The sequence below is a fragment of the Ambystoma mexicanum genome, chromosome 3q (genome assembly GCF_040938575.1).
Source record: "Ambystoma mexicanum isolate Mex_15411 chromosome 3q, UKY_AmexF1_1, whole genome shotgun sequence".
Classification (NCBI taxonomy): Eukaryota; Metazoa; Chordata; class Amphibia; order Caudata; family Ambystomatidae; genus Ambystoma; species Ambystoma mexicanum.
In genome coordinates this window covers 380,617,018-380,643,690 of record NC_090926.1, presented here as the reverse complement: position 1 = coordinate 380,643,690, position 26,673 = coordinate 380,617,018, and the positions used below count along the sequence as shown (strand labels likewise).

The 26,673-nt window shown below is 44.0% G+C and overlaps 1 protein-coding gene across 2 annotated transcripts in view; it reads right to left on the bottom strand.

The window, feature by feature from the left end:
• Window positions 1-26,673, bottom strand: part of DCTN4 (dynactin subunit 4) — a 447,710-nt gene that overhangs the window by 384,269 nt on the left and 36,768 nt on the right. For both annotated transcript variants that reach the window (XM_069654034.1, XM_069654035.1), the window contains exon 2: window positions 24,315-24,385. In XM_069654034.1, the coding sequence (XP_069510135.1) occupies window positions 24,315-24,385 (71 nt within the window). The remainder of the gene's footprint in view (window positions 1-24,314; window positions 24,386-26,673) is intronic.

Here is a 26,673-nt window from a genome sequence, read left to right as displayed (position 1 = left end):
TGAAATCGAAGTGGTACTGCAACGGATCAAGCAAAAACCCTGTTCACATTCAAAAGTCTTCGATAGTTGATGAAATCGTATAGGAAGTTGATCCGAGCCAGACAGAGGGAAATCAGCTAAAAGCTTTTGGTTAAATCAAGTTTCTGTAAAGTTATGAACATTGTGTTAAAAGGAATCCAAACCCGACCGAGGGGGACCCGAAATCTGAGCCCGACCCAGGGGGATCCGAACACGACCGAGGGGGACCCGAGATCGGAGCCTGATCAAGGGGGATCCAAGATTGGAGCCCGACCAAGGGGGATCCGGGGTGAACCGCGAGTTACCCGAGAAAGAATACCCTACAAGTAAGTAGATGCATAAATAATGTACGAACATTGTGGTGAAAGGATATGAGCCCCGCTGAGGGGATCTGAGGTGAATAGCGAATCGCCTAGGTAGTGGAGTACTTGTGATAATCTGAAAACAGAAAATAACGTATTGTTTGTTTGTCACATCAGGCCCTCTAAATAAAGAAACTCTGAAAGGCCAAGAGACTTGGCACGGAAGGCCCTGATTCCAATGTTTGAACTGCATCCTTGTGCTAGATAAACAAGAGACTGTGCGAAGCTCTAGTTCACCGCCTTGTCCTGTGCTAAAAACGTGGGAAAGGGAGGCCAATGGCCTGAACATCCTGACATATCATTTTATGAACACTTCTTTCTTAGTATAGGACCTTTTATTTTGAGAAGACACTACGAGGACTACATTATTATTTGATGGTCGTAGCTTGCTCCCAACTGTACACTTAGGATTTGATGGGCGTTTTTCAAACCCTTTTTTAAAGTTCAATAAACACCATTGAACTGTGGTAACTTGTGTGTCTTACTGTTGATACCATGTCTTACTCTCACCACAGACCTACCTCAGTCCATCTGGAAAAGGGACATACTACCACGAAAGTGCATCTATAACCATTGCATTTCTGCAACATATCCATATAATCTATATGCAAATGCTGGAAGGGGCCCTTGGGTCTAGGCATTGCTCCTCTCACCATTCACAAAGTGTGCCCTGCTGTAGATTTCTGGCACACAATGCAGTTCACAATAAACTGTGTCCCATGTTCTAATAAAGTTGGCGAAAACAAATCTTCTGCAATCATGGCAGCAAGACTCTCTAGAGTGGTGTGTGCGGTGTAGTGAAGCTGCTCCAGCGTCACCTTCAATAATGGCAGAGGGATAACTGGCTTCCCAGTACTATCCTATCTCCATATAGCCCCAGTGGGGGATAAACCAATGTTTCCTTCATAAAGCTTGCTCTTCTTGTGGGGCTTCACCTTGTAACTCAATTAGCTGAACAATGCACAACATATTGAACCTATCGCTAGCATCATACATCATTCTGACATTTGTTTAATATGTTTTACTTCAAAATCATAAATATTTGGGAAATATACTGCTTCTACATCTGCTGTTTTGTTACCGTGAGAAATCGGGTCTGTCCTTTTAGTATGGGCTGCGCATTTCAACACGGAGATAGCCAATGGGAGTCTCAATGCCTCAATAAGCTTATCCAATAAGGATGCTTGTTGCACTGGTGTGTCTTCTGCTCAGAGGAAACGCCTCCTTTTCCAACATGACAATTCTGCGTGTACCGTTGACATCACATAGGCGGAGTCAGTACACAGGAACTTCCTCATATCACTGAAGTGCTGCGATAGCCGCCACTAATTTTGCAGCCTGTGCTGAACAACGTGAAGGCGGTCTCGTACTTGTCACTAATTCAAATTCACCATCACGGTTCAGCTTCAATACTGCTGATCCTGTATGTCTTCCTCGTGTCGTTTGGTCAATTTTCAAAGAACCAACAATGAACAGAATTTCTCCCTCGCCTCCAAGAGCATTTTCTCCAACATAGGGAATATCATCATAGAAATCAGTATACGCTGTGCAAGCATGTACATTGTCGTCCTTTCCGACTTGTTCTGCTATAAATGTTGCTGGATTCGCTATTCTATACCTAACTATTTTGATTGCTGGGTTTGAAATAATTACCTCATACCCTAATGCTCTTCGTCTAGTCAATGTACTTTTGGGTTTCTCTAAAATAGCAAATAACGAGTGTTCGACAAATAATGTAATACTTGCACCCTTGTCAATAGCAAAAGTAGCAGCAGCTAAAGCCTGCTTGCAAGGGTAACAAGCTTTTATTACTGGATCTAAAATCCCACTATAACAGGCTAATGGTTTATGTCCATGTCCTAATTTTTTCTGCGCGAGGACTGCTGTCATTCCTTCTCCATTTGAATGTGAAAATAAAACTCTTCATTATAATCTGGAACTCCTAACAGGGGCTGTACGGATACATTTTGTAATTCTTCAAATCCTTCAGTCATTTCATCGGTCTATGTTATCTTAATTTTGCCTACCCGTGCTTCCTCAAGTCCTTTTTAAAGTGGTTGAATATAGTACTGTAATCAAAATCCCAGGCCCTACAATAGGTACATAGGCCTAAACATTGTTGCATGTCCCTCACTGTTTTAGGTTCTGAAGTGTCCATGATTGCTTCGGCTCTCTCGGATGTCACCTTCTTGAGAGATAAACTGTCCTATGTACAGGACCTTTTCCTGACAATATTGTAGCTTCTCTGTCTACTTTATATTCTTTTTCTGTTAGTATAACTTAACAGAGTCTTTTCTACACTTTTCTTCTGTCTCGCTGCACACTAATATGTAATTTACATGCTGGATTATAGCACTCTCAAGTTGTAAATTACCTAGGTCTATCTGAAGGACCCTTTTAAAAATAGAGGGGTACTCACAGTACCGCTAAGGAAGTCTTGTGTGTTTCCAGTGCTGGTTTGTATATGAAAATGAGGTCATAGCCTGCAAGTCCTCATGAAGAGCTATTGAGGAAAAGGTGTTCTTCAAATCTATTACTGTAAAATATTTGGCTGTGGCTGGAATATTGCATAACATCGTAGCTGGATTTGAAGCCAAAAGCAAATTCTGCCTCGACTATCATTTAAGGGACGTAGATCCTGAATACATTTCCATGACCCACTTTTTGATTTCTTCACTGGATATACAGCCGTGTTACATGGGGATTCAGATGGTACCAATATTCCCTGTTGCACTAAAACGGAAATGGTTTCAAATATACCTTCATCTGCTTTTCTGGACATGGGGTACTACTTTGCTCGTGGCAAAATAGCTCCATGTTAAAGCTCGATTTTAACTGCTCCTGCTCCACTCAATAGGCCCGTGTCAAATGGACTGCTAGTCCATAGAATGCTTGGCACCTTCTCTAAATCTTTCAGAAAAAATGACGGTTTCTTTTTTTACCAATGCCATTCTCTGTGGCATATGTAAGGAACTCATGGTGGCAACAAGTAAGACAGACACAAGTGATAACAGTTCAAGGGTGTTTATTGAACAATGAATCATGTATGCAAGTTGGAAACATGCCCAATCTAAACCTAAGATGTGAGCAAGCGTCGCCCGTCGAATGAAAAATAAGGCAGTCCTAATGGCGTTGTGTCAAATAAAAGGGCCTATACTAAAAAACCTATTGCCAAACTTTACCACCAATACAAAAAAGGGGTGTGTGATAGTTCTTTCTTTTCTTGAGAAGTGTTCTCAAATAATAGGTCAGGATGCGGTAGCCTGGGTCTCCCTGCCCCACGTTTGAGCATGTGGTAAGATGGGAGCTTGGAGCACAGTACAGTCTCTGGCTTCTTCAGCTTGAGACGACAGTTCCAATGGCAGTTGTAGTCTTGTTTCCTTTGAAAGTCTCTTGCCTTCGAGGGCCTGACATGTTCAATATGGAAAAACAAAGGTTCCTTTACATACAAATAAAGTTCAGTTTCCAACGTTCGCTGGATGCTGGGTTCACCACTGGGTCCCCCTCTTCTGGGCGCTGACCCTTCTCAATTAAACACAGTTTCACATAGGGCGATGGCTTCACCCCTGCCCCCCCCCCCTCTTTTGGGCACTGACTCTTCACGTATCATTTCCACGAAAATAAAGTTCTTTACTCATGAAGTTTTGGATGATAGTTCACCCCCTAGATCTCCCTCAGTCGGGCTCGGATGCCTCTTCTCTTTAGCAGGATTTCTCTTCCCTTAGTTTCTCATTGTCTTTTCAAAGAGTTCATAGTGGACATCCCTCAGCCGGGTTCATGTCTGTCAACATATTGTTTCTCGGGACTTTAGACTTTGCCCCTTTCGTCAGCATCCCTCTGTCGGGTTCACTCCTGCTAACATCACATTCATTATTGCTTGCAGGATTCACCTCCCTTTCTTTCAAACAGTTTGTAGATCAAAGTCTTTTGATTGTACTGGGATTTAGCTTGACCTCCTGTATGACCACTTTGACCTCTTTTGGCGACGCTCGAACGGACTTCTGGCACCTGTAGTGTCGCTAAGATGGAGATCGACCACAGTGTCTCGAGTTAGCACCCACATGGTGCCGGTTTTCCCTCTGCAGCTGGTCTCCCCTTAACACTCTTTACAGTTCTTTCATAGCTCATAGAAACTTGGTTCAAACTTGCCACTTTGATATTCTTACTCAACACAGCCCGTTTCTTATTGGTTTTCCCCTAGACTCACCCGCTGCGATTAACCGCTTGGCTTTCGGCTTTAATGCAGTCAAGGACAGGATCACTGCGGAGGTAGCTTACCTTGCTCCTGTTTATCGGCGTAAGCTTGCTCCGTGTACCGTTGACATCTTCTGCAAGACACTTGTGCTATTGTTCGCGGTCTTAGGCTCCCTTCCACCAGGAAGGGCCTGGCACGAAAAGGGCATGGTCACTTCTCTCCTCGCTGCCCTCTCGATTCCTGCAACCTTTCTACTTCTCGTGAACTGCTGTGCCTGAATAGCCATCTCGTCGTGCTGGCTCCCATGCTCACCTTGCTTGTACTGTGCTCTTTTAGTCCACCTTTTATACGTGTGGGGAAAGGAAAGGGCTGTCTGGTATGAGTGGTTCAGGTTAATTGCCTGACGCTGAGGTTGGGAAATGTCAAGTAAACAGTTTTATTACAAGTCTGTTGTCTTGTGAGAAAGCGTTCGTGTCGGAAAAGGAAGGGGTTGGAGTGTTGGATAAAGCTGGTGGTAGAATTTCCCAATATCGGGGTCAGAAGGAAAGAAGGTAATCATGGATTTATAACCCTAGGATTAGTGTTTGTGGTGACCTCGGGAGGGTAGATTTTGTGACAAAAGCAGGAGGGTTTGTGAGAATTTGTAAAATGTAATCAGAGGGACAGGATTGGTAGGGTTTGTGGGGTAAACGGGACTAGCTGGGATTGTGAAATGAACAAAGGGGATTGTGGGAATCTTAGTGTTTTGTCTGACCAGGTTGGGAGTGCAGAAAATAATAAATCAGAGGGATGGGGAGTATTCGAATGGAGACCGGTGAAACAAGGATTCCCCTTCGCCTTGCTATCACCCACATGGAAGATGTGGGCTTAACAATGTCATGCCTGCAGGAGAAGGCCCAGGAGGGCTCATACGACGACCGAGGACCAAGGTAACCCAAATTGGGCTACACATGGCTTTTTCACCACTCCGACCATAATTTCTAGCAAACTTGGTCTGTTTCTGCCCACATCGCTCCAATATTTGTACTGTTTGCACCATAGGCTACCCCGATGCCTGAGCTCCTGCATGAGCACAATCACGCTCTTTTATTCAAATCTTGATACCCTGCCACTTGAATCGCAACACCGGCTCCATTTGAAAATGGCCACCGGACTAGAATCGTGGAAGGGCTCCTCGCTTCTTGCGCCGGATCGTTGCTGTTGATCAGATTGGTGCCTGCCCAAACAAAGGCAACCAACAGGGAGCCGACAGGCGAACGCCGGCCTCCCACCAAAGGCCCACACTCACGGCCCCAGACTGTGAGGCAGATGCGGCCTGTGGCTTCAACGTATGCCTTCCACCGACTATACAGTAAGTCATATCCCATATCCAATAATACTGCGTGGCCCCTAGCAGTTCGCCAAGTCATGCTCACTCCACTCTATGGTCTCCTCCAAATGAAAGATCACACTACAGTATAACGTCCAACACCTGCCTTTTTCTCAGCTTCTCAGTGTCCCCCCCATTACCCACATTGTTCCCGACCATGCACTTCTCATCAGTACGCCAGCTATCCCGCCTAGCTGTGCATACCCCAACCAACTGCTAAGGTTGCATGGATATCCGGCCCCGGTCCCACAACCATCCCTACCCCCATCTCCACTACTGCGGTCTCATTTACGCCAACGTTCGTCACTTTCCTTCCGGCATCACGATCTAACAAATTACTTTGTGTTGCACAAACACCCCCTCCTTCACCAATGCCGAATGCTGTACCTCCTCTATCGCCTGGGAATCTGGTGTGATGCACTATGAATAACCATCAAAACCATTGAGTATTGCCTTTGCATGCGAAAGACCAGATTGCTGCAGACACTGCACCTCACCCATTGCTCGAAAATGTGAGTATTTTACTTATTGTACTATGTCCACTTGCTGAAAATATTGACGTTGTACCCGGCCCATTGCCTGAATAGATGGAGTATTGTATCCATTACACCCTGCCCATCTCTTGAGATATGGAACACTGTACCTTGCCTAATGCCAATACCAATAATGATCACAACCAGTCTAATGCCAATACTAATCATGGTCACAATTAGCCTAAGGGATCTGCCTTGGTCGTCAGGCTCCTTTACCTATGTAGGGAATGGCCTCGCCTGACTAAACTGCGTACGCCACCACCCCCTCCCCTGTTCGACCCCTTTCCTTCCTACAGTGTTCCCCTTCTCTGCATTAACACCTCCTCCCCAGACCACCAAACTAGCACATACCAGCGAGATGTTAGATCCCACTGCCCCAGCTAGATCCCAATCTACACGCCCCATCATTGGTCCCATAAGGAAACTTAGACTATCGTCTCAAACTGGTCCTCACTATACTCAAGGAACATGACCGCCCACACACTGCCTACTAGCCTATCTAGTTGGCAAACACCTCAAAAACACCAGAATCTGGACACTCCAGCCATACTGCTGCCCAAGCAAACTAATAGAACACCTCCATCCACAAGGCCATCCCAACACACCAAATGCCAAACGTAGCTGGAAACAAGTTAAGAAAACCATAATATTCACACTAAAAAACCAGAACACACCGACTCAGCGATACACCTGAAAGGTGCCCTTATTAATGCAAGGTCAATCAGAGCCCAAGCTCTAGACATAGTGACCTAATCAAAGTCGATGACCTAGACATATTGGCAGTCACAGAAACTTGGCTCCATATGGCCTCAGGTCCCGTCCTTTCACTAGCCATCCCAGAGGGTTACACAATATATAGGAAGGACACAACAACAGCCATAGGAGGTGGAGTAGCTCTCATAGCTAAAAATTCCAATGATATTCTAATATCAGAAGAACTCTCTATCACCTCGGGCGAAGTAATCACTTTGAAAATCAAACTTACTCACACCTGTACTTGCACTCTACACATTGTATATACAGACCCTCCAGGACCCCAGTCCACCTTGATGACATTACCGCTCTCCTAGCCTTCAACATGAAACCACAATATAAAGCCATCATCCTAGGTGACTTCAACCTTGGGCTGAACGATCCTTCGGATAACCACGCAGGTTTCCTTGCCAATTCCATGAGAGCCCAAGGCTTCTCCCATCGCATCAGTACACCCACCCATGAAAAGGGTCGCGCCTTAGATTGGATTGCCGATACCAACTGTGTCACGGACATCATATCGAACACTCCATCCATCACCATTGTCTGACCAGAACACCATAGTTTTCTCTACCTCCATAATATCCAAACCGGCTAAAATTCCCTTACTCACACCTACGCTACCATCTAGAAGCTTAAAAATTATCAATCGCGCCAACATGCTCTCCCTCCTAGCACCCCTAACAAATTCCACTTACCTGGATGATCCATCCTCACTAGTTAAACTGTACAATAAAACTATGCCAACAGCCGTGAATAAAGTTGCTCTCCTGAAATCCAAAAAAGTGAAACCTAAAGCTCATGCCAATGCATGGTTCACTTCAGACCTACAAACAATGCATGCGACCAAAAGGTCTGCCGAATGCAACTGGCAAAAATCGCCAACACTTCAAACAAAGCCACCTTCCAGGCTAATAGCTATAAGGAGGCCATCACCAACGCTAAAAGTAACCTACATAATACCAGAATCCAGAATGCCCAATCAAGCCCCAAGGAATTATTTGCCATTCTCTGCGAGCTGTAATCACCTGCCCCAGCCCTGGACCACACCATCAAAGATGTACAAAAAGCGCTAGCAGACAAAAATCACACTCCTGCAAAGTAAAATTGAAACCAAAAAATGCAATCTCAACCTGGACCCTGCCTACCAAACTACACCCTCGACTCTAAGCCAGTGATTACAGCAGAAACCATTAATATCATCAAAGGGCTAAATCTGTCAAGATGCAAAGGAGACATTTGTCCCCCCACATTGATAAAACAATGCGCATACGAACTAGCTCCACTCATCACCTCCAATATTAACACTTTGTTCACACCCAGGCCCATACCCGACTACCTAAAAGAAGCCTGGGCACTACCATTGCTAAAAAAACAACCCTGGACCCTAAGATGCCAACTAACTTTCGACCTATTACTACAGTGCCATCCTTATTAAAAATCCTCGACCGTGCAGCTTACCTGCAGATCCAACTATGCCTGGAAACCAACAAACTCTTAGGACTAAGACAATCTGGGTTCAAACCCGGCCATGGTACAGAGACAGCTTTACTGGACTTAAAAATACAGATGGACCAATTCAAAGACAGAGGAGACCTTTGCATTCTTCTCCTACTATATCTCTCTGCAGCTTTTGATTTGGTCAACCACATTATGCTACCACCTCGAAACTGCAGTCCACTTCTCCCCTGAAGCTATCAAATGGATGGAATCTTTTCTTTCCAACCATACAATGAGAGTCTTTTTCGTCTTCATCAGCAGCCTCCCCAGTCCCAGTAACATGCAGCGTACCGCAAAAGTCCTGCATATCACCAATATTGTATCACACCTTCACAAAGCTCTTATTTGACAAATTAGACAACATGGGGATCACATACCAATTATGTGGATGATACGCAAATACTAATACCCATATCAGGCCGTCATGACACCGACACCTACAACCTCAACAAAATCTACCTTGCCATCCAGGCTTGGATGGCTCAAAACGAATTATGCCTCAACGATGATATGACAGAGTTAATCCTAATAGGAAATAAATTCAAGTTAGACAAATTGCCAAATCAATACGATTCCTTCAATATTGATGGCAACAAAATCAAGATCGCCAAAGAAATAAAAGCACTGGGAGTCTACATTGACAACTCATCTTCCTAACCAGACAGGTCAATGCCATTGTCTCATCTGCAGCCTACACATCCAAACTTATTAGATCTAGCAGACCCTTCCTCTCAACATATAATAGTATCACTCTAGCAAGCGCACTGATCCTCTCGAGGATAGATTATTGAAACTCATTATTTACAGGTACCAGTATTAGAAATATCAAAAAAAACTCCAGGTAGTACAAAACCACGCTATCAGAGTTGCGCTGAATATGCCCAAGAACGTGCACATCTCATCAACCAGACGACTTATCCATTGGCTTCCGGTCCATGACAGGGTCAAATTTAAAATTCTCACTCTCACTAACAAATGTCTTGCCAACAGCCTATTTGAGTAACCAAATCATCAGAACCCAATTCAACAGACCCATTCAAACCTCATACACTAACCTCATCGCCACACCAAGATTCTTAAAGCAGGTGGGTCCAATTTCCCAGTAGTAGCAGCCAAAATGTGGAACACCTTGCCACTACACGTAAGAAATATTCTGAAAAAGCATGAAAACTAGACTATTTAGCATAGACTGCCAACAAGGAGATACTACATATAGACAAGACAGCCTACTCCTTATCCTCCAACCTTTATAACAAAACTAGTTAGTCAAGTCCACCACCTTATTACCTTGCACGATAGCACCTACAGTACTATCAACATGTTTAACTATGCCACAGAGATGTCATTACTGTACTGTATATCTGCTCTGCTGAAAGTATTTGGATCAAGTAACGTATATGAAGTGTAATTGTTCTTGTATCAAGTAACATGTATGCTTAAGTGTAACTGTACCCCTCTGTAACCATTCTCGTAAGTATTAGCGCTTAGATGCCTCTGGGCTAAGAGCGCTTTATAAATGGCAAAATAAATAAATACATAAATAAGGATTCTGAGAGTTATGCTTTTTGGGCGTAACCGGGTTTGGGACCTTAGAGAATTGATTACGTACAGAGGTGTTGTTGGATCTGGGCCAGAGAGCTCTAGTTGGAGGAAGGGAGGCAGATGCAATATAGCCCATGAAAGCCTCAGATATCTCGCCCTCCTCTCCTTCTCTGGTACAATACTGCGTCGCACCTGGGACATTTCCCAGACAATAACCCTGGGTCCCTGAACCCAGGTGATCTTTTCCAGCTTGTTTGCCTTCAGGGTTGGGGCAACAGAGGGCTAGTCCTTTTGTGGCCATCTGAATAAGGGGTTCCCGGATCTACTTGGGAGAACACCCTCAGGTTTCTCACACATCTCTCTTTTCTCTACTTTAATCCAATAAGTGAGACTTATGAAAAATACAAACATCACCCTAATAATCATCTCTGAAAAGTTCTTAGTCTGTCAATCTATACCCTTCACCAAGGGCAATCACTGGCCTCCATCCACTTCCCTCATAGTCTTTCCCACAGACAACCACCCTTTCCTCTCTTGCCACTGTCTATGTCTAGTTCTAGGGGGATAACTTGTCCATCATCCATTGGTATTTTTGGTCTAAACAAAAACTCTTCAGGTATTCTCAATATTTTACCTACCAGCCTAGGTAACGACGTTAATAAAACAGTCACTCCATATAACAATACCTCTGGATCTAAGGGAACTCCTGGTAATGCACTTTGGCCCACAAATGCTAACATACACTCCCTTATATTTCATATAATTTATCCCAGGCATGGAACACACTATTCTTTTGTCAGTAAAAAAGAGAGTCATAAGTTTTGTCAACAAGTCATGCCCTAATATATTAACTAGTGTCTGCCGAGAATACAATAGTGGCATAGTCACGTCATGTTCTCCTATAGAGATTGGTAGTTCATCAATAAGAGGAACTTATAGCTCCAGAGAATCCCTGCGCAATCATGGCAAAGCTAGAAATTGGGTACTTTCCCTCTCGAACACAAGAACGAGTCGCTCAGTGTCTACAAGAAACGAAAATGTCTTGCCTCCTATAGTTACCTTGACCTTTGTTTCCTCTTGGAGGTCTGGTGTCACTGATAATACTGAACACATCAGGTCTCTCTGTGGGCTTTCCTATTGTATATATAAATTCATCCCTGTATCCGAGAAAGGATTCCCCCATAACACGGTCACACTCCCTATTCTAGGTGTGGGTGCTTATGGGACAACATTTGTGTTCCATTGTGGCACCATGGCCTTTTGAGTCTGGGCTTGCTGAGTCTGTACTGCCTTTGCATTGGCACTTGCTGTGATTGCCCTTGTGGCATTTGTGATTGGATTGGAGCTTGCAGTGTTTTCTGCATCTGCGGCACACGGGTCTGATTCTGCATGTGATCTTGGGCATAATACTCTTGTGGTTCTGTATTGTGGAACATAGCCCACCCATCCTCTTGGGGCTTGCCCGTTTTGCTGCATGCTCCCTCTAGCAGGCCTGGTGGATTTTCAAACCTAAATCCAGCACCAATGGACTTAACAAGGCTGAACCAAGTAGCCCATACACCTAAACCCCTAAGATACCTTACTTGGCCCGCTCTCCCACCCACCTCTCTCTCTTCTCCGTGTCCTGCTGCCCCAGTTTTCCTATATTGAGGTTGCTTTCTTCCACACAATGCAAGCTTCGCCATTAGCCCTAGTCCGAGGCCCACCTGCTTCTCCTTCTCTCTCTCTCTCTCTCACACAACTTATCCACCTCACAGGCTTCTTACACCCCTGCCCCCCTTCCGACTCAGACCATTCTAGTACAGGCCATGCGGTCTCTAAATAGCCCACATTGCTCCCCCAATTAGGGCAGGGCAGTTTCCAAACACACTACTTATTCAATTATCCTTGATTCATTGTTACTGTCTTAGTGTAGTCAGTTACTGCACATGTATTATTACTCAATTTATTCTCATCGTTATCATTTTATTGCAGACAGCACAGCCGTCTCCTGACTAGGAGACGCATCCACCCCAGGTACACACGCCCTCTTAGCTCTTGTTCTGCTATCCAACATGCAGGCCCCCTCAGCCCCCCCTATGTTTACATAGTCTGACCGTACTTCTCCTAGGAGAACATGTGTGCTCCTTTCGCACAGCGCATTTGCTTTCTGGGCTCCCACAGGCCGTACGTCGCAGCCCCATGACAACGGGATGCTTTAGCTCCACGCATGCGCACCGGGAGGGAACACTACACTCTCGCACATGCTCAATAACTCCTCCATGCACAGCTAAGCGAGTTGCAGCACCGGAGCCACTGTAAGCGGTTTGACTGTTACCACAGCACCAACAGAGCCCTCCATCATATCTCGAAGGTAGGCATTCTCTGCTTCAATCCTTTTACAGATGCGACACTCGCCTTCCTCTCCACGTCAGACCATTAAAAGACACTGCCTCTAATGGTCTTTTCCCACAGGGAGCCGTAGCAGATGTCCCTGAACCAGCTACCTCCCTACCGCTCCAGCAATAATTTACCTTACAAAAGGTAATTATCTTGACTTGTCAGACCATTCTCTCTTGTTTCTTGGTTTGAATTACCTTATGTCCCCCTCCGATGCTGTATCTAAACAGCACGACATGTACTTTTCTTTACCCACCAGAACATTTCTCCAGGACCTTGTGTGGCAAGACTAAGCCTTAAAGCTACTTTTTAAAGAACATACCCGCCTCCCCTCCCAGGAGAGGCTCCCGAGGAATGCATTTAAGGTCAGTGAAGCACCAACTTGTTTTTATAGTAAACTACATGGTGTTCTAGATTAGCTTCTTTGCATGTTATGTTTTTACTTTAGCAATACGCAAAACCCACCGCTAATTGACCCCCACCCCCCCACTTTTTCCATGTCCCACCTATAGACCTATTACTGGGTCACCCTTTCTGCCTGGCATTGCAACTGCATTATTTGTTGCTGTTTTGCTGTCGCATAACTGACAAATGTAAATGCGTAATTAGGATATGCACAAGGTGAAGGTTACACACAAGTACCACTGCACTATCCGTTGGTTTATTGTTTGTACAATGATTTATGTTACCAACAATGTTTTTAGAAACAAGTAAAATATGTAATCCATAAAAGATTGAGAAAAAAACAGTATCTGCAGCAAAATAATAAATGCTGTATGTGCTCAAATTGGTAAATGTGTTTTGCCATTGATTACTAAAATTGCATTTAACACAGATTAATGTCGATTGTGCAATACATAAAGTTAAACATGTTTGCATAAAAGATATTTAAACTCTAGTTGTGGACGGCAGGATGCCCCCAGTGTGTTTCAATTCCATTTAGCCCACAGTCTTGGCGTCTTTTGGGTTGTCCCTCATGTTACCAGCATGCCCCCTCTACTTCTACATAGTTGGGCTATGTGTCCCATCCTTCCACAATTCTAGCATTGCTGCGGCTGTCTGTCAGTAAATCCTCCTGCTCCCTGAGGGTTTTGAAATCTGCCTCGTCCTCCCCTAGGTCCATTGCTCCTAGCCCGTGGACAAAAACCGTACCCCCCCCCGTTCTATAGATACACTATAATGCTCGACTGTGCTGCCTTGTGTGGTCATGCCTCCACCACTTGTCAATATTCCCTCTATGGCTAGTTTTGACAATTCTGTCTGAGCCAACTTCGCTTCCTCCTGTTTTCTACCCTCAGCTTTCTTCTTATTCTTGTCTTGTCACAATCGACAAGGATGTACAATAGTCATTTATATCACTGGCCGTGGCTTCGCCTCCATCCCTACCTGCTTCTTCATCTGCCGCTGCACTGGCTCGGGTAGTCCCCGACATAAAATACGATAGAATAATGCCACTGTTTTATCCGACGGTTCTCTCGTCTCAAGACGCCAACGCTCTTGAATGTCTTGAATAAAAGCAATACAATATTCATCCTCACCCATTTTCCTTGTCATAATCGCATCAATGTCCGTTGTGTCGGGATATTGTACTCAGAGCGTCCTCCATACGTCTGGTCTGCAATTATTGAATGGCACCCCAACATGTGTCGTGTTTTGTGCCGTCACACTAACATATCATGCTCGTCTCCAAATGTCGTCGGCCCTCTTCCCTAGAATGGTGGATAGTAGGTATTATGTGTCACCTATTGCCAACGTCATTCCCAACATCATTCTCGAACATATAAATCCACTTCCCCACACCTGCAGTCAAACTAGGTAATTTAAATTTAAAATGATCTTATCTATTTGAAGCCACAGTATATATTGTGGTTGTCCTCCCCCTTTCTCTAATAATGGGAATTGTATAAGTTGTAGTCCACAATCATAGCCACCTACACTTCTCTTCCAGGTTGGGCTAGTCTCGCCTGTTTGTCTCCGTCTTGGCAGTGACCTTAATCTGCTTACAGAAGGCAGGGTTATGTCCCCTTGCACTGTGCGATCGTGCTGGTCGTCGCTCAGTATATGGGGGCAGTTCCGGTGCATTTTCTTTGAGTCTTCCAAGTCTGACCTTTCCACCCCTCTTTCTACACTTGGATCTTTCTTGCGCTCTTTCGCTTTCCTCCCTTTCCTCGTCTGACATACCACAAGCTTGTACGACTACTGTCCCTTTCCACGCCGTCAATGTTTAGCCTATCTAAAGACAGCGTTCTATGTTCGTACATCATCTGGTCTACCTCTTGCTTCTCTTGATGGAAATCTTTCAGTATTCCATTTGGTTTTGTAACCAACTACATCTCTCATTTGCCTATATAAATCCCCAATACTTTTCCCTATGTCTCCTGCCCTAGCTCATCAGCCCATGTCTGCATCCTCTGTATCCCTTGCAGCTCGCGAGGCGGTTCTTCCCATTATGCTTGAGCATCACTTGGAACTATGCATCCATTGAATAAATAAACTATTTCATCATCCCTTTGTCCCCTACTCACATTAATTTCTTCTTCCCACTTCCCTTTTTCTCTTCTTGCTCTTGCCTTCTTTGTAACCCATGTTCTTTCAATCTCCGTTTATATCTCGGCTCAATGCTTCTCTACTCTCTTGTTCCTCATACCTTCTTGGTTCTTCCTTTTTCCTTCTCTTCCTTGTATGCTTTTGCTCATTCTTTTTTCTTCTTTTCCCGTTCTTCTCTTTCTCCAATACCATTGATGCCCTTGTCATCTAGCTTAAGTCATATCTGTCCTCCCATCCTGTACTATTGTTACTTCCTTGGCTTTGTCCTTCACTTCTTTGTCTCTTCACTTCCTCACTTTCTTTCATTAGAAGGTTTATTTTCATCGTCTGTTGACATATTTACGTTCTCCATTTTTTGTCTCTTCCGTGCTATTCTCACTGTTATAAGCAGAGCGGGGCTCATATGTCGGGTTAACATACCCCGCTGCTGCTTTTAATTCCTTTAAAAGGATAAAATCTCTGTTTCTCAGGGTCTGTGCTCTTGTTTTCAGAAGGGGAAGAGGCGATGAAGGCATTACATACTCTTTATGCTGATTAAGCATCCACTCCTTTTCAGGTGGATCTTCTCTCTCACTTTGATCTATCATCCATAATTCTAAAACAGATAATCTTTTTGGTAGCTTCTTCCCTTTTTATGTAGCATGCAAGTATGTTGTCATGCGTCACAATATTGCTTTTCATAATGAACCTTCCTGAGGCCATGGAAAAAGTCAATCCCTTTTACCCGCTTAGTGTGGTACTTTCTAATCTTAGGTGAGTACCTTGGTAATGTCCTGCATATAGATGTCGAAGTGGAGTTTCCGCCATGATAAGTTGTTTTTGACTTAATACTTACCAGACCTTCTATCCTTTTTTACTTATATAATCAAATATAAAATAATCAATTCGGGCAAGCACCATCAATCAACACCCTTAACCAGACAACTCATTCTGGACCAATTTTTTTAAAATCTATAAGGAGGTCTTCATTCCTTTGTTTACAATTTCTAGCAATTCTTGCTTTGCCTTTTTTTTATATCCACACTAAGAATCTCTTTGTTTACCATTTTCCTTTAATTTTGATCCTTCTCTGATTGACAACAATCTCTCGGTTTTAAAATCTGATGATCACCAAGATTACTCTCTTATAACTTAGTCTAAAAACAAAGATTTTACGCTGCCATGTTTATAACCACATACACATGTGCACCTTTTTTTTGCGAACGCCTTTCTTTACCATCTCTAGTAAATGTATCTCATCTCACTATTTACCCAGTTTTGGAGTTTGATGGGCATCCTTCATCGTGGCCTTGCGTCAGGAAACCTTATAAAATACCCGGTTTGGAGCTTAGTGCGTATCTGTAGTATCTTGATCCCAGCCAGCACAGTGCCTATGATGTAATGTAGGGAATGTTGAGTAGTGAGGGATCCAGATTGGAAGGATGACTGATAGAGGGCCTAGTGAAAGGAGGAACGCTGCGGGGGGACTTTAGGTTATGCTTAAGTATCATCTGAAGTTTGTGAAACCTGCCTGGCTCCTATATACCTCACTTTTCCTTCTGCTCCTCTTAGAACCAGGAATCGAGGTATCGCGCTCCCTCTTTCTAACCAAAAAAGATCCTGTTGCTATATATAATACACATACATATTACAGTCTGTCCCCCCTTATTTGCCACCTGTGATGCTCTACTTACATCTGGTGCTCAGCTAGAGTCCCTCGGTATCGACCCTTCCTCAATCGACCACATCTGTCCACGGGGCGCATGCGGGAACCGGGCAGGAATTTCGTCAAAGGGGCCCATGCCAATCGTCTCGCTGTCACATGTGTGTTGTTACTATATTCTCCACAGGAAACACTGCAATCTTTTGGCTAATGGTGGAACATGGCGATAGTATGAGAATCTGGATCTGGGCCTGGGCCTGGGCGACTGGATCAGAACCATTCACACCACTACCAAAATGTGCAGTAGCACCCGGAGCGTTCCAAGTGCCAGATGGAATTACCAATAATAAACTCCAACCCAAATAACCGGACAGACTCAACGAATATGGCAAAAATGCTACTTTATTATCAGCTCAATAAAGTAGGGAAACCTGGCGAGCAACAAATTGTTGTCCACACACTATCGAAAATATTTTGATTATACAAAAGCTTTATACCTCGATGTGGGTCAGCTAGGACGTCATCCTACGTGGCAAACTTTAAAAACCTATTGACAGGAGGGATTGGTTAAGGGAACATGTACACCCATAGTGCATATAAATGTTAGTGTCACGGTTGGATGACCCTTATCTGGTAGGCACGCCTTGAACTCTATATAGAATACAGATTAAAGCAGAATAACAGCATCGGATTGCCTTCTGCAACACTGCATATTACACTGCTACATAGACTTGTGTTTGGTTGGCATACTCTCCCAACCTTTGGCTCGTTAGCAGCACCTAAGCAAAACGAAACTGAGGTGCAGAGAACAACGTTGTACTACTACCCACTCGCCCAATTAGTCTACCATCTCTCATCAGACAATCCCTAAGCAAAGACTTCTTCTCTGTAGTTGACCATGCAGGCAGTTCTCGGCTCTGTACTTTTAAGCGGGTGTAGGCACACCACTATCTTCGTCTGAAGATTCATGAATAGACCTTGCTTTCAAGTTCTGAACCACATGTGAGGAGACCATGATTTTGTCAATTTCGACCTTTTATTTAGTGCCAATTAATGCAAATATGTTGGGTACCATTACTCCTCTTGGCCTTTTGAGACTTGGTTGCCCCGTCTCACATCGTTTCTGCATCCTTGATTGTCCAATACTTGGCACTTGCAGATGTTTTCATCTTTGCTTAATCTAATAGAAATGAGTCATGCGTACGCATCTTATCCTCTGGACTCTCCTTGTGCCTTGCAATTATTTCTTGATGTGGCATCCTTGATCCCAAGCCAATAGATATCCTTTGTTCCTCACACAAAGCTGTTTTCCAGTGCCTTTCAACTATGCAGCCCTGGTCTTTCTCCGAGGTAGTTGGGTCATTCTTAACACAAGTCCGACATCCATCTTTTAATTATGGCTGCTTTAAATCGCATCATATTTTCTTCTGCAGCAAGCTTCTATATTTCTCATCTACCTTGCGTTTCTGCCTATGTACATTCAATTAATTTCTTCTCACTCATTTCTTTACTGCACATGATTTCTTTGTATTCATTTACATGTTTCTCTTGTTACTTCAGTTACATCTTTAGTCTTAAAGTATTTGCATATTGTTTCAGTGAGTCTGTCTTTTCTTCATGACGTCACTCTGTCCTCGTCGGATTTGAATTACAGCTCTTCGATGTCCAATGGTTTATGCAGACATCCTTAAACAGAGTGTCAGTGCAAGGGTACATTCAATACGGTTGTCCGAGTGCAGAATGTCTCTCATATCTTCGATGTAGTATTGGGACGATACCTGGAATCACAGTGTTCTCTTGCTGCTATTCCAGTATGAAGGAGGTAAGGGGACGGGCACTAGAGATGACGTGTACATCTGCCCCTTGACAGAAATATACATGCATGAAAGGGAGACCAATGCAAGAGGTGAGTTTGAATACAATGTCATCATCTAGTAGTCAAAATAGTCTACCAATAAAAGATTCGACTAAAAAAGGAGACATCAAATTAAAATTCATGCAAGTTCCAGCCCATGTAAGATTGCATAAATCATGGCTTGTTCCCCCTAGGTCAAAAATTTCCTTCCAAATAAGATCTCTCAATAGGTTCTTGTGCCTTCTGCAGCGATCTACATGAAACATAAGACACAGCTCCTTACACCAAAACTAGAAACTATTCTTATTTTTTTTAATGTTATTTGTGTTTAATTGTGAATGACAATTTTTACAAAAAGTGAAACGTTTTGATGTGAACAGTTGTGCGAAGGTATTCATCATCCCCATCATCTTTTCCTTTCTCTGTTTCTTCATGAAACCCAAATTTGAGGTTACAGTTGAATCATTTTGATTCGCACCGAGTGGTGCGTCGCATGCCTGCTTTGGCTATCCAAATCCAGGCTCTGAAAACTTTTGCCATTGCTATAACCAGAGGTATCTTCTTGTCACTTATCCTGTTCCACCAGACCACCTCATCAAGAATGTACGCCGCCTGCCAATGATGTTTCAAGTAGGCGGTTATTGATTTCGCCATGCCAGGGCACGACAATAGAAGGCGTCGTGCCGTTTCCATCTGGTTCTTGTTTTCACAATATCGCCAAGAGTTAGTGATTGATTGACCTCAGATTGCCAGGATCTCGATTGTTTTAAGGACATTCTTTTGTGCTCTAAGAAATGTTGAGTGCAGTGATCTATCTGGGAACCTCTTCAGGTCTTTCAACACCTCATCTACTCTTTGTGTAGTCACGGGGAGGTGGGTGGTCAGCTTGTGGTTGTTTGACATATCTAATGAATTGGTCCAATCCCCGTTTTTTTTAGTATAGTTTTCACTTTGTCCGAGTTGCGGTCCAGTTCCCCTTGTGAACTTCCGATAGTTGAGAGTAGGTCCACGTTTTTATTAAGCCAGGCTGTCAATATCTTGTTTTTTCCCCACCTACCATTTCATTGTGAATAATTTCCAGGATTTTCGGGCGGGGATTTCTCCAAATTTTGCCAAAGAATAACAAGTTGTTTCTGTCCACTACTGCTTTTAACGAGAACAGGATTAGTTCTTTTCTGATCGAGACTGGAGGGGTCGAATGAGGTAATTTCAAAACATTATGCCAGAATAGGCATTGCAGTTTGTTCCAGATCTTGTCCTGAATTTGCGGCATCGCTTCTGTTCCATAAGTGATGGTTGGTATGGCCTTTGCTTTATAAAAGTTGATCACTGGCAGTAGAGAGAATTTTCCAAATGTTCTGTTTTAAGACCATTGCTTGCGTGGGCAGTGTGGTGGTCTTAGCGAAATGTATATGCTGCATTGCAGTTTCAACTGGGCTCCTGTTGATTCTGACTCCCAGATAATTGAAGTTTGTTACGGTCTACAGTTTCTGGGCATCGAGGTGCCAATGTAGATGTTTCGCCCCTCTGGTTGACTTTTCTATAATCATGATTTTGGTTTTGCTCGTGTTCATTTCCAATTCATTTTCTTTTGTGTATGTCAGCAGGCTGTTTAATTGGCGCTGTAGACCAATTGCTGTTTGGTCCAGAAGAATGGTATCGCCTGCATAGAGCAGCCTAGTGATCATCTCCTCGCCTATTGTTGGTGGAAAGGATCTGGTGCCATTTTTGAGGTCCACAATGTCGCCCATATAGGCGTTGTATAAGGCCGGCCCCTGTTGGTTTTTATGGGGTTGGACAGGTGGCCTGCACAGTTTAGCCTCACTCGCATGGAGTTGTCAGAGTAAAGCATTTTGATAGGGTCCATGAGAGAAGGCGGGCACTTCCACTTCATTAATTTTGACCATAGTTTCGCTCTATTTACTCAAATACCTGAACTAAATCTATGAAGGCGACAAATATTCTCGGGCGACCTTCCATCAGCTTAGCCTTTAAGATGCCGATTAACATGATGTTGGCTGTTGTTCGTAGGTTCTTGACGAATCCCGATTGATATGGATCCGCACAACCCACCATTTTCATCCAGGTTTGCAGTTTTTCCAGAAGTAATGAACCGAAAAGCTTGCCCACCACATCCAGCAAGGCTATTGGACGATAATTTTTGGGATCACATTTTGCACCATTTTTAAAGATCGGGACGATGTTCGCCGATTTCCAAGATTCAGGTATACTTTTCTGGACTGAGTTTCTACCAAAGATTTCAGAGATCAGGTCTGCCCATTCTTCTGGATCGGATTTTAGTTGGATATTTGTGATCCCATTGGGACCTGGGGCTCTCGAGTTGTTCAGGTTCTTTATTTTTTTTAAGATAGAGGCTTTGTCGCTTTCAATGTCCCATACAGGTTGGTGGGGGTTTTGGTCAGGACTCTCACCATCTGTTGTGTGCTGGAACAGCTCTGTAGAGTGGTTTATCCAAGCTTGTTCACTGACACAATTTTGTATGATGTTTTCCGTGGTGAATGTAGTTTCTTTAACTATTGTCCAGAAATCTTTAGATTTTCTATTGCAGACAGCGCATAGCATGGTCTCCGAATCTTTTTGGTAGTGTGTTCTTCGAAACATCACTAGCCAGGTTTTCTAAGAGTTTCTTGCTTTTGTTGCCAATGCGTCATTTTGTGGTGACTGGCTAGTTTTGCAGGTCTGCTGGCACTTCTCATGATGTTCCTTCTTTTCCTTAATGCTGGTTTGTAAGTATGCAGAAGATGTTTCGATGGATCCCTCCTCCGAGTCCTTTGGTCTAAGAATGGTGTAAGCAATGGGCAGTAATCCATGTCTGGTAGGGTTGGTTCTCCCACCTTTTGCACATGCCTCCCCTTGTATTCCTTTACGATAAGGCAGATCCCTTCTTTCGTCAGCTGTATCCTTGTGCCCTGGGAGCCGATTTCTACTGGGGTCTTCATCATTCCTGGGTTGGCTTTTGTTGCGGGCCTTGAGGCTACTAAAATGTTGTGGGTGCTGTGTAGTGTTTTGACCACTTCTAAAGAACTTTTCTCAATCATTGACTCATTTTAAGTATAGAGGTGGTCTATGGTGCTCCCTTGAATTTCTCTTTCCCAGGTCGGCACTGGCGACTGGTTGTTTTTTTATTTGGTGCAAGTTGTATAAGTCACGCGATTCCATAAGGTCAGACCAAGCGGTGCCCCTCTTGAGTGAGTCCATTTTATGTTGCTTTTGATGTTTTTTGCTGCCGACTCGATTCCAATCCTGTGTCGTGACAGAACACGTTAAGATTCCTGCATACTATAATGTGATTTATGGCATGTGATGTGATGGCATCTGTGATGATTGAATCAACAGTGCTCAAAAGACCTTTGCGATTGAGCTAATGGGTTCCAATAAATGTTCATCACAAGCACTAGTTCTGCTGCTCCAGTGAATGTAGTCGTTTTGAGGTGATTCCAAGATGCTAGGACGGCTTGGATAAAAATGGATGAGGCCAAGTCTTGTTCTATGTGTAAGGGGCCACCTGAACGGATCGCTGTTAAGAGGTGCGAAGTGGGACGACCTTTGGGGCCCTTAAATGCTGGCGATAGGCTGAAATCCGTCTAGGCTTGGAGGTGTCATTAGCCAGGTTTCTTGTAGGCAAAGTGACTATAGCCTCTTATGTTCCATGGCCCCAAGATTAGTTTTTGCATTGAGTTGGTTCCTGGGCTGTCCTGTTTTGCGATTGTGCAAAGTATTTGTTGATTGCTATTTACGGGAATGCTGTGAAACCAAAAACTGAAAACTATGCGCCAAATTCTTTCTGATGAACCATTGCCACTGCTGTCTTTTTACAAAAGGTGTCAAACAGTGTGTAGCCAGCTCAGAACATGCAACGAGTACCCAGAGGATTGAAATCTTGTTAAGATTGTAAAGAGAAAAGGCCAGTGATCAGTGAAGGGCAAGCTGACTTTAAGGGACAGGAATGGCAAATTTAGTCACAGTTCTAGGGTTTCCAAGGCTATGTGCGGTGAAATATCTGAAAGAACCCTGTATTAGCATATGCATCAACACCCATGGAATGGACCTCACTCCTAGATTCTCATGAGAAGTTATATTAAAAGAAGTTGACAGAAGACACAACTTTGTGATTTGCCATATAGAAACGGCCATCTTTATTCCATTATGGAGCAAAATCATAGCCTATTAACTGAGAGGCTCTTTTCCATTAGCATACATTGTGAACTGAACTACTTCTAGGGACTGCACATTTTTTAGCAGCTAAGGCACAATGGGCCTCATTACAAGTCTGGAGGTAGCCCATGACCCAGAACGTCCCCATTCTTATTTGAGCCCCATACGGCTCAATGGGAATGGGGAGGATGGTAGCAGAGGTACCGTTCATAACGTTACCGTTGCTACCATCCTCGTCTGCTCGCGGGTGCCGCTCTGCACGCCTGGTGTAACTAGGGGTGCAGAGCACCGCCCGCGAGCAAACTCGTAATGTTGCGGCATGGCAACAATGGCACTGGTAGCACTACTACCAGCGCCGTTGTTGCCTTACCGCAACATTTGTAATGAGGCCCAATGTGTTCAAATCAATTTCAGAGGATAAACTTTAGTTAAGTGGTGCATCCAGAATTTGAACCCAGACTGCAGTTTAGGCACTTTCCACATCATCTCAGTTTTAGCTGGAAAAACAGTGTTAATGTTTGGCTTTAAATAGCTAAACGAATTCAGGTTTAACGCACACTCACATAATAAGCCAATCTCACAAAATAAATATTTATAGAAACAGGTTGACCAAAAATCAAACACCAGTTTAATATTCCCCATGCACATCTAAAATGCAAATATATTAGCACCCGGCCGGTGCGCCTTCTAGAATCAGAGGGCTCAGTACATTACCTCCTGAAAAGCACCTGCATGCCGAGTCCTCGGTTCGGTGCACCTCTTGCCACTGCATGCCATGTTCTCCTCCTACTTTGCCCCTACCCCTGGACAGATGGTGGGGGAGGTAGGTGTGCAGTGCTCCACCACCTCTTACAACCAATCCCTCACTTACCTGAATTTCATAATCTGGTTACGGGCCTAGTTTGCTCTACTTCCATGCCCATCCATGGAAACAGTCAAGGGACTCTACAAGATCCTTTTGTCATTTCCGTGGGGCCCATGACTTTTTTTATGCCAAAATAATCTTAACCTTTCCAGATCTCATCCTGTGCCAACAGCTGTTATTCCCTCCCAGAGTGCTTTTCCAACGAGTAACTGTGCCAGGAACCTTGTTAAAGGCCTTTGCTTGGGGACATTAACGCAGTAGCCAGATCATTACCGCCTTGCACATTGATTAGAGCTTAATTAACATTGGGACTAAACAGGTCAAGCCTTAAAATGTGAACTCGCCACTAGCTATTGCCAAGTGAGGCTGCAGATAATACCAGGCTATGCGGGAGCATTGTCCAGGACACAGCCTCACCAGCACCAGTTTCATGCAACCCTGGCTGTGATGGAAGCGAGTGAAGTCTGCAAGGCCCTACAATGCTGCTCTGACAGCACACATGCCTTTGCGACGGCCCTGCATAGACCAAGCAAGGGATTGAAATCAAGTTGTGGACATAAGAAGGTGCTCTCTTTTACCTGTTCTTCTTAAGCTTGGCTTCGGCAGATGGCATGTTTTCCAGGCAGCTTGGACAATAATGGGAATCCACCTTCAAAAGAAAGAAAAAAAAAAGACAACATAAGAAAAGTTATTATGCAAGTCACAAAAAAGAATGGAGGTAATACCAATTCTCTCCAGCACAACCACTAACCACCCATATGACCTGGTGCATACCATGAGAAATCATGGGGAGGTTGATGGAGGTTCCACATTGTCGCTCGTTGTTTGAAATTGCAAATGCCTTCCGTTTAAGCTCTTCTAGTAGTCGGCATACGAGTGGTCCAAAAAGTATAATTTTCTGAATTTAGCAGACCAGAACGAATTATCCAATCACACCATGGCTGAGGGAGTCCAGCCCCCACAAATTAAGTAGCACTCCACTCAATGCACTTTTATAAACTTTAAGCAAAAAAGAATATATTGGACAAAAACAACAATGGCTAACCAATAAACACTTTGCAGTGGGATATAGGTTGACAGGCAGCACAAAATAGATAACCACTGCAAGTCTCAACACTTCCGGTCATGACAACACAAAATATAATAAAGCAATAACGACCAAAAGGAAGGGCAATAGCATTTAGGTAAATTGGCTGTGGAAGGATTTGCCAGAAGCTCTCGCCACTGATACCTAGTCATCGGCAACAAGTGCTGCTGTAATTTTGAAGAGCGTTTCAAAGAGCTTTAGCTCCCATCTACTTTAGGCTCTGGAGCCCTGAGCTGGTTCAGTTTGCAACAAAGCTCAAAATATCCCCGTGAAGTTTCTAGCAAGACTGCCCCCCCCCCCCCCCAGGCTATCAGAAAACATTCTTCCTCCACTGCATCCCTTCCTCCCTTTTTGTAGCATTTGTTTTCCACTTACACATCCTCTTCTCTCATTCTCTCCTCCAGCAGAAAGACTAGATACCCCTGGCTGGGGCACTGCACACCCCTCCACTGACAAGCCTAGGCGCGGAAAATTACTATTTTGACGATTTGGCACAGTATAAAAGCAGATTTCAAGAACTAAAAAAACTGTCTGCGCTGTATTACACTGCCAGGCTGCACATTCTTTGATCTTCTTTCTCTGCCTGTCTACATCTTGTTTGAACCATGCCTTTCAGCTTGCTTGGCAGCCATTTTTTACCCGCGTTTGTAGGATTTTAGTTTAATAGCGAGAGAGTGACAGCTCATCGCAACCGCATCATGGTGATCCCTCCCGTTCTTTGGTGGCACATTTTAGGAGGAACATAGTGGGCCTCATTATGTAACACTAGGGTGACAGAGATATGTCCTGTCAACTCTAGTAATATACATAGCTATAAGGGTGGTTTTCGAGGAGCCATAACCTACCCACCATAGCCATGCAAGATTCACTGCACAATGGCGCACCAACAGATGGGCCTCATTGGTTTATAGTGATTTTTTCGAATGACTTTTTCGAATGCCATTTTCGCGACACCATTTTGCCTTGAAAAAAAAATAATTTGAATGTTTATTTTATGGGGAGCGGGGGGGTTCCCCTCCAAACCCCTGTTTTTTTAAACACCTTTCTTACTTACAAAACCCAAAAATAACATAAGAAATAATACATTCTAAAAAAATAAAAAATTTGATAATTGCATTTCGAAAAAATGCATTTGAAAAAAAATGACCAGATCCCGGGCCTCATTATGAGTTTGCCGGTATACTGGTGGAAAATCCGCCAGGATACTGCCAACCTGCATTACTGTTACCGGCACTCGGTCTGGTGGGAAATACTGCCGGATTACAAGTGCCGGTAAGGGTAGTTACTCCCCATTCCATGGAGGGGGGTTTGGGGGGGGGGGGGGGGGGGTGGGCGGAGTTACCGGTAATACTGGTACTGGTAAGACTGGCTATTTTTTCTGGGGGGGGGATGCAGGAACTACCACCAGCTACTAGCTGGAGGTAATTCCTGCCACCCCACCGGAAAACTTGGGGTTTGCCGATGCGGAAACATGCCGGTAAATGGAATTCCCAGCACGTTAATTCTGCACAGAGTTGTGAGATTCTCTCCCATAAAGGTCAAACTATGCACATATGCTGATGGAGCTGGCCCTGTCTGCCGCACTTTGACCACAGGGCTCTGAAGACCTAAACCAGCCAGATGCCATGCCCAATGTGACTTTCCAATTAGCACCCAATAGGAATTGGGGAGAGAATAGCCCTGGGACAATGAGGTCAGTAAGGCAACAGACCTGGATACCTTTCAATGCTGTCTAAGGGGCATCGGACGATCATCAGAAGGACATGCTTTAGGATATAGTCAAAAACAGCAGTGTCGAAAAAAGACCCAACTCATTCCTAAAAGAAGTGGAAATTAAAATGAGGTAAAAT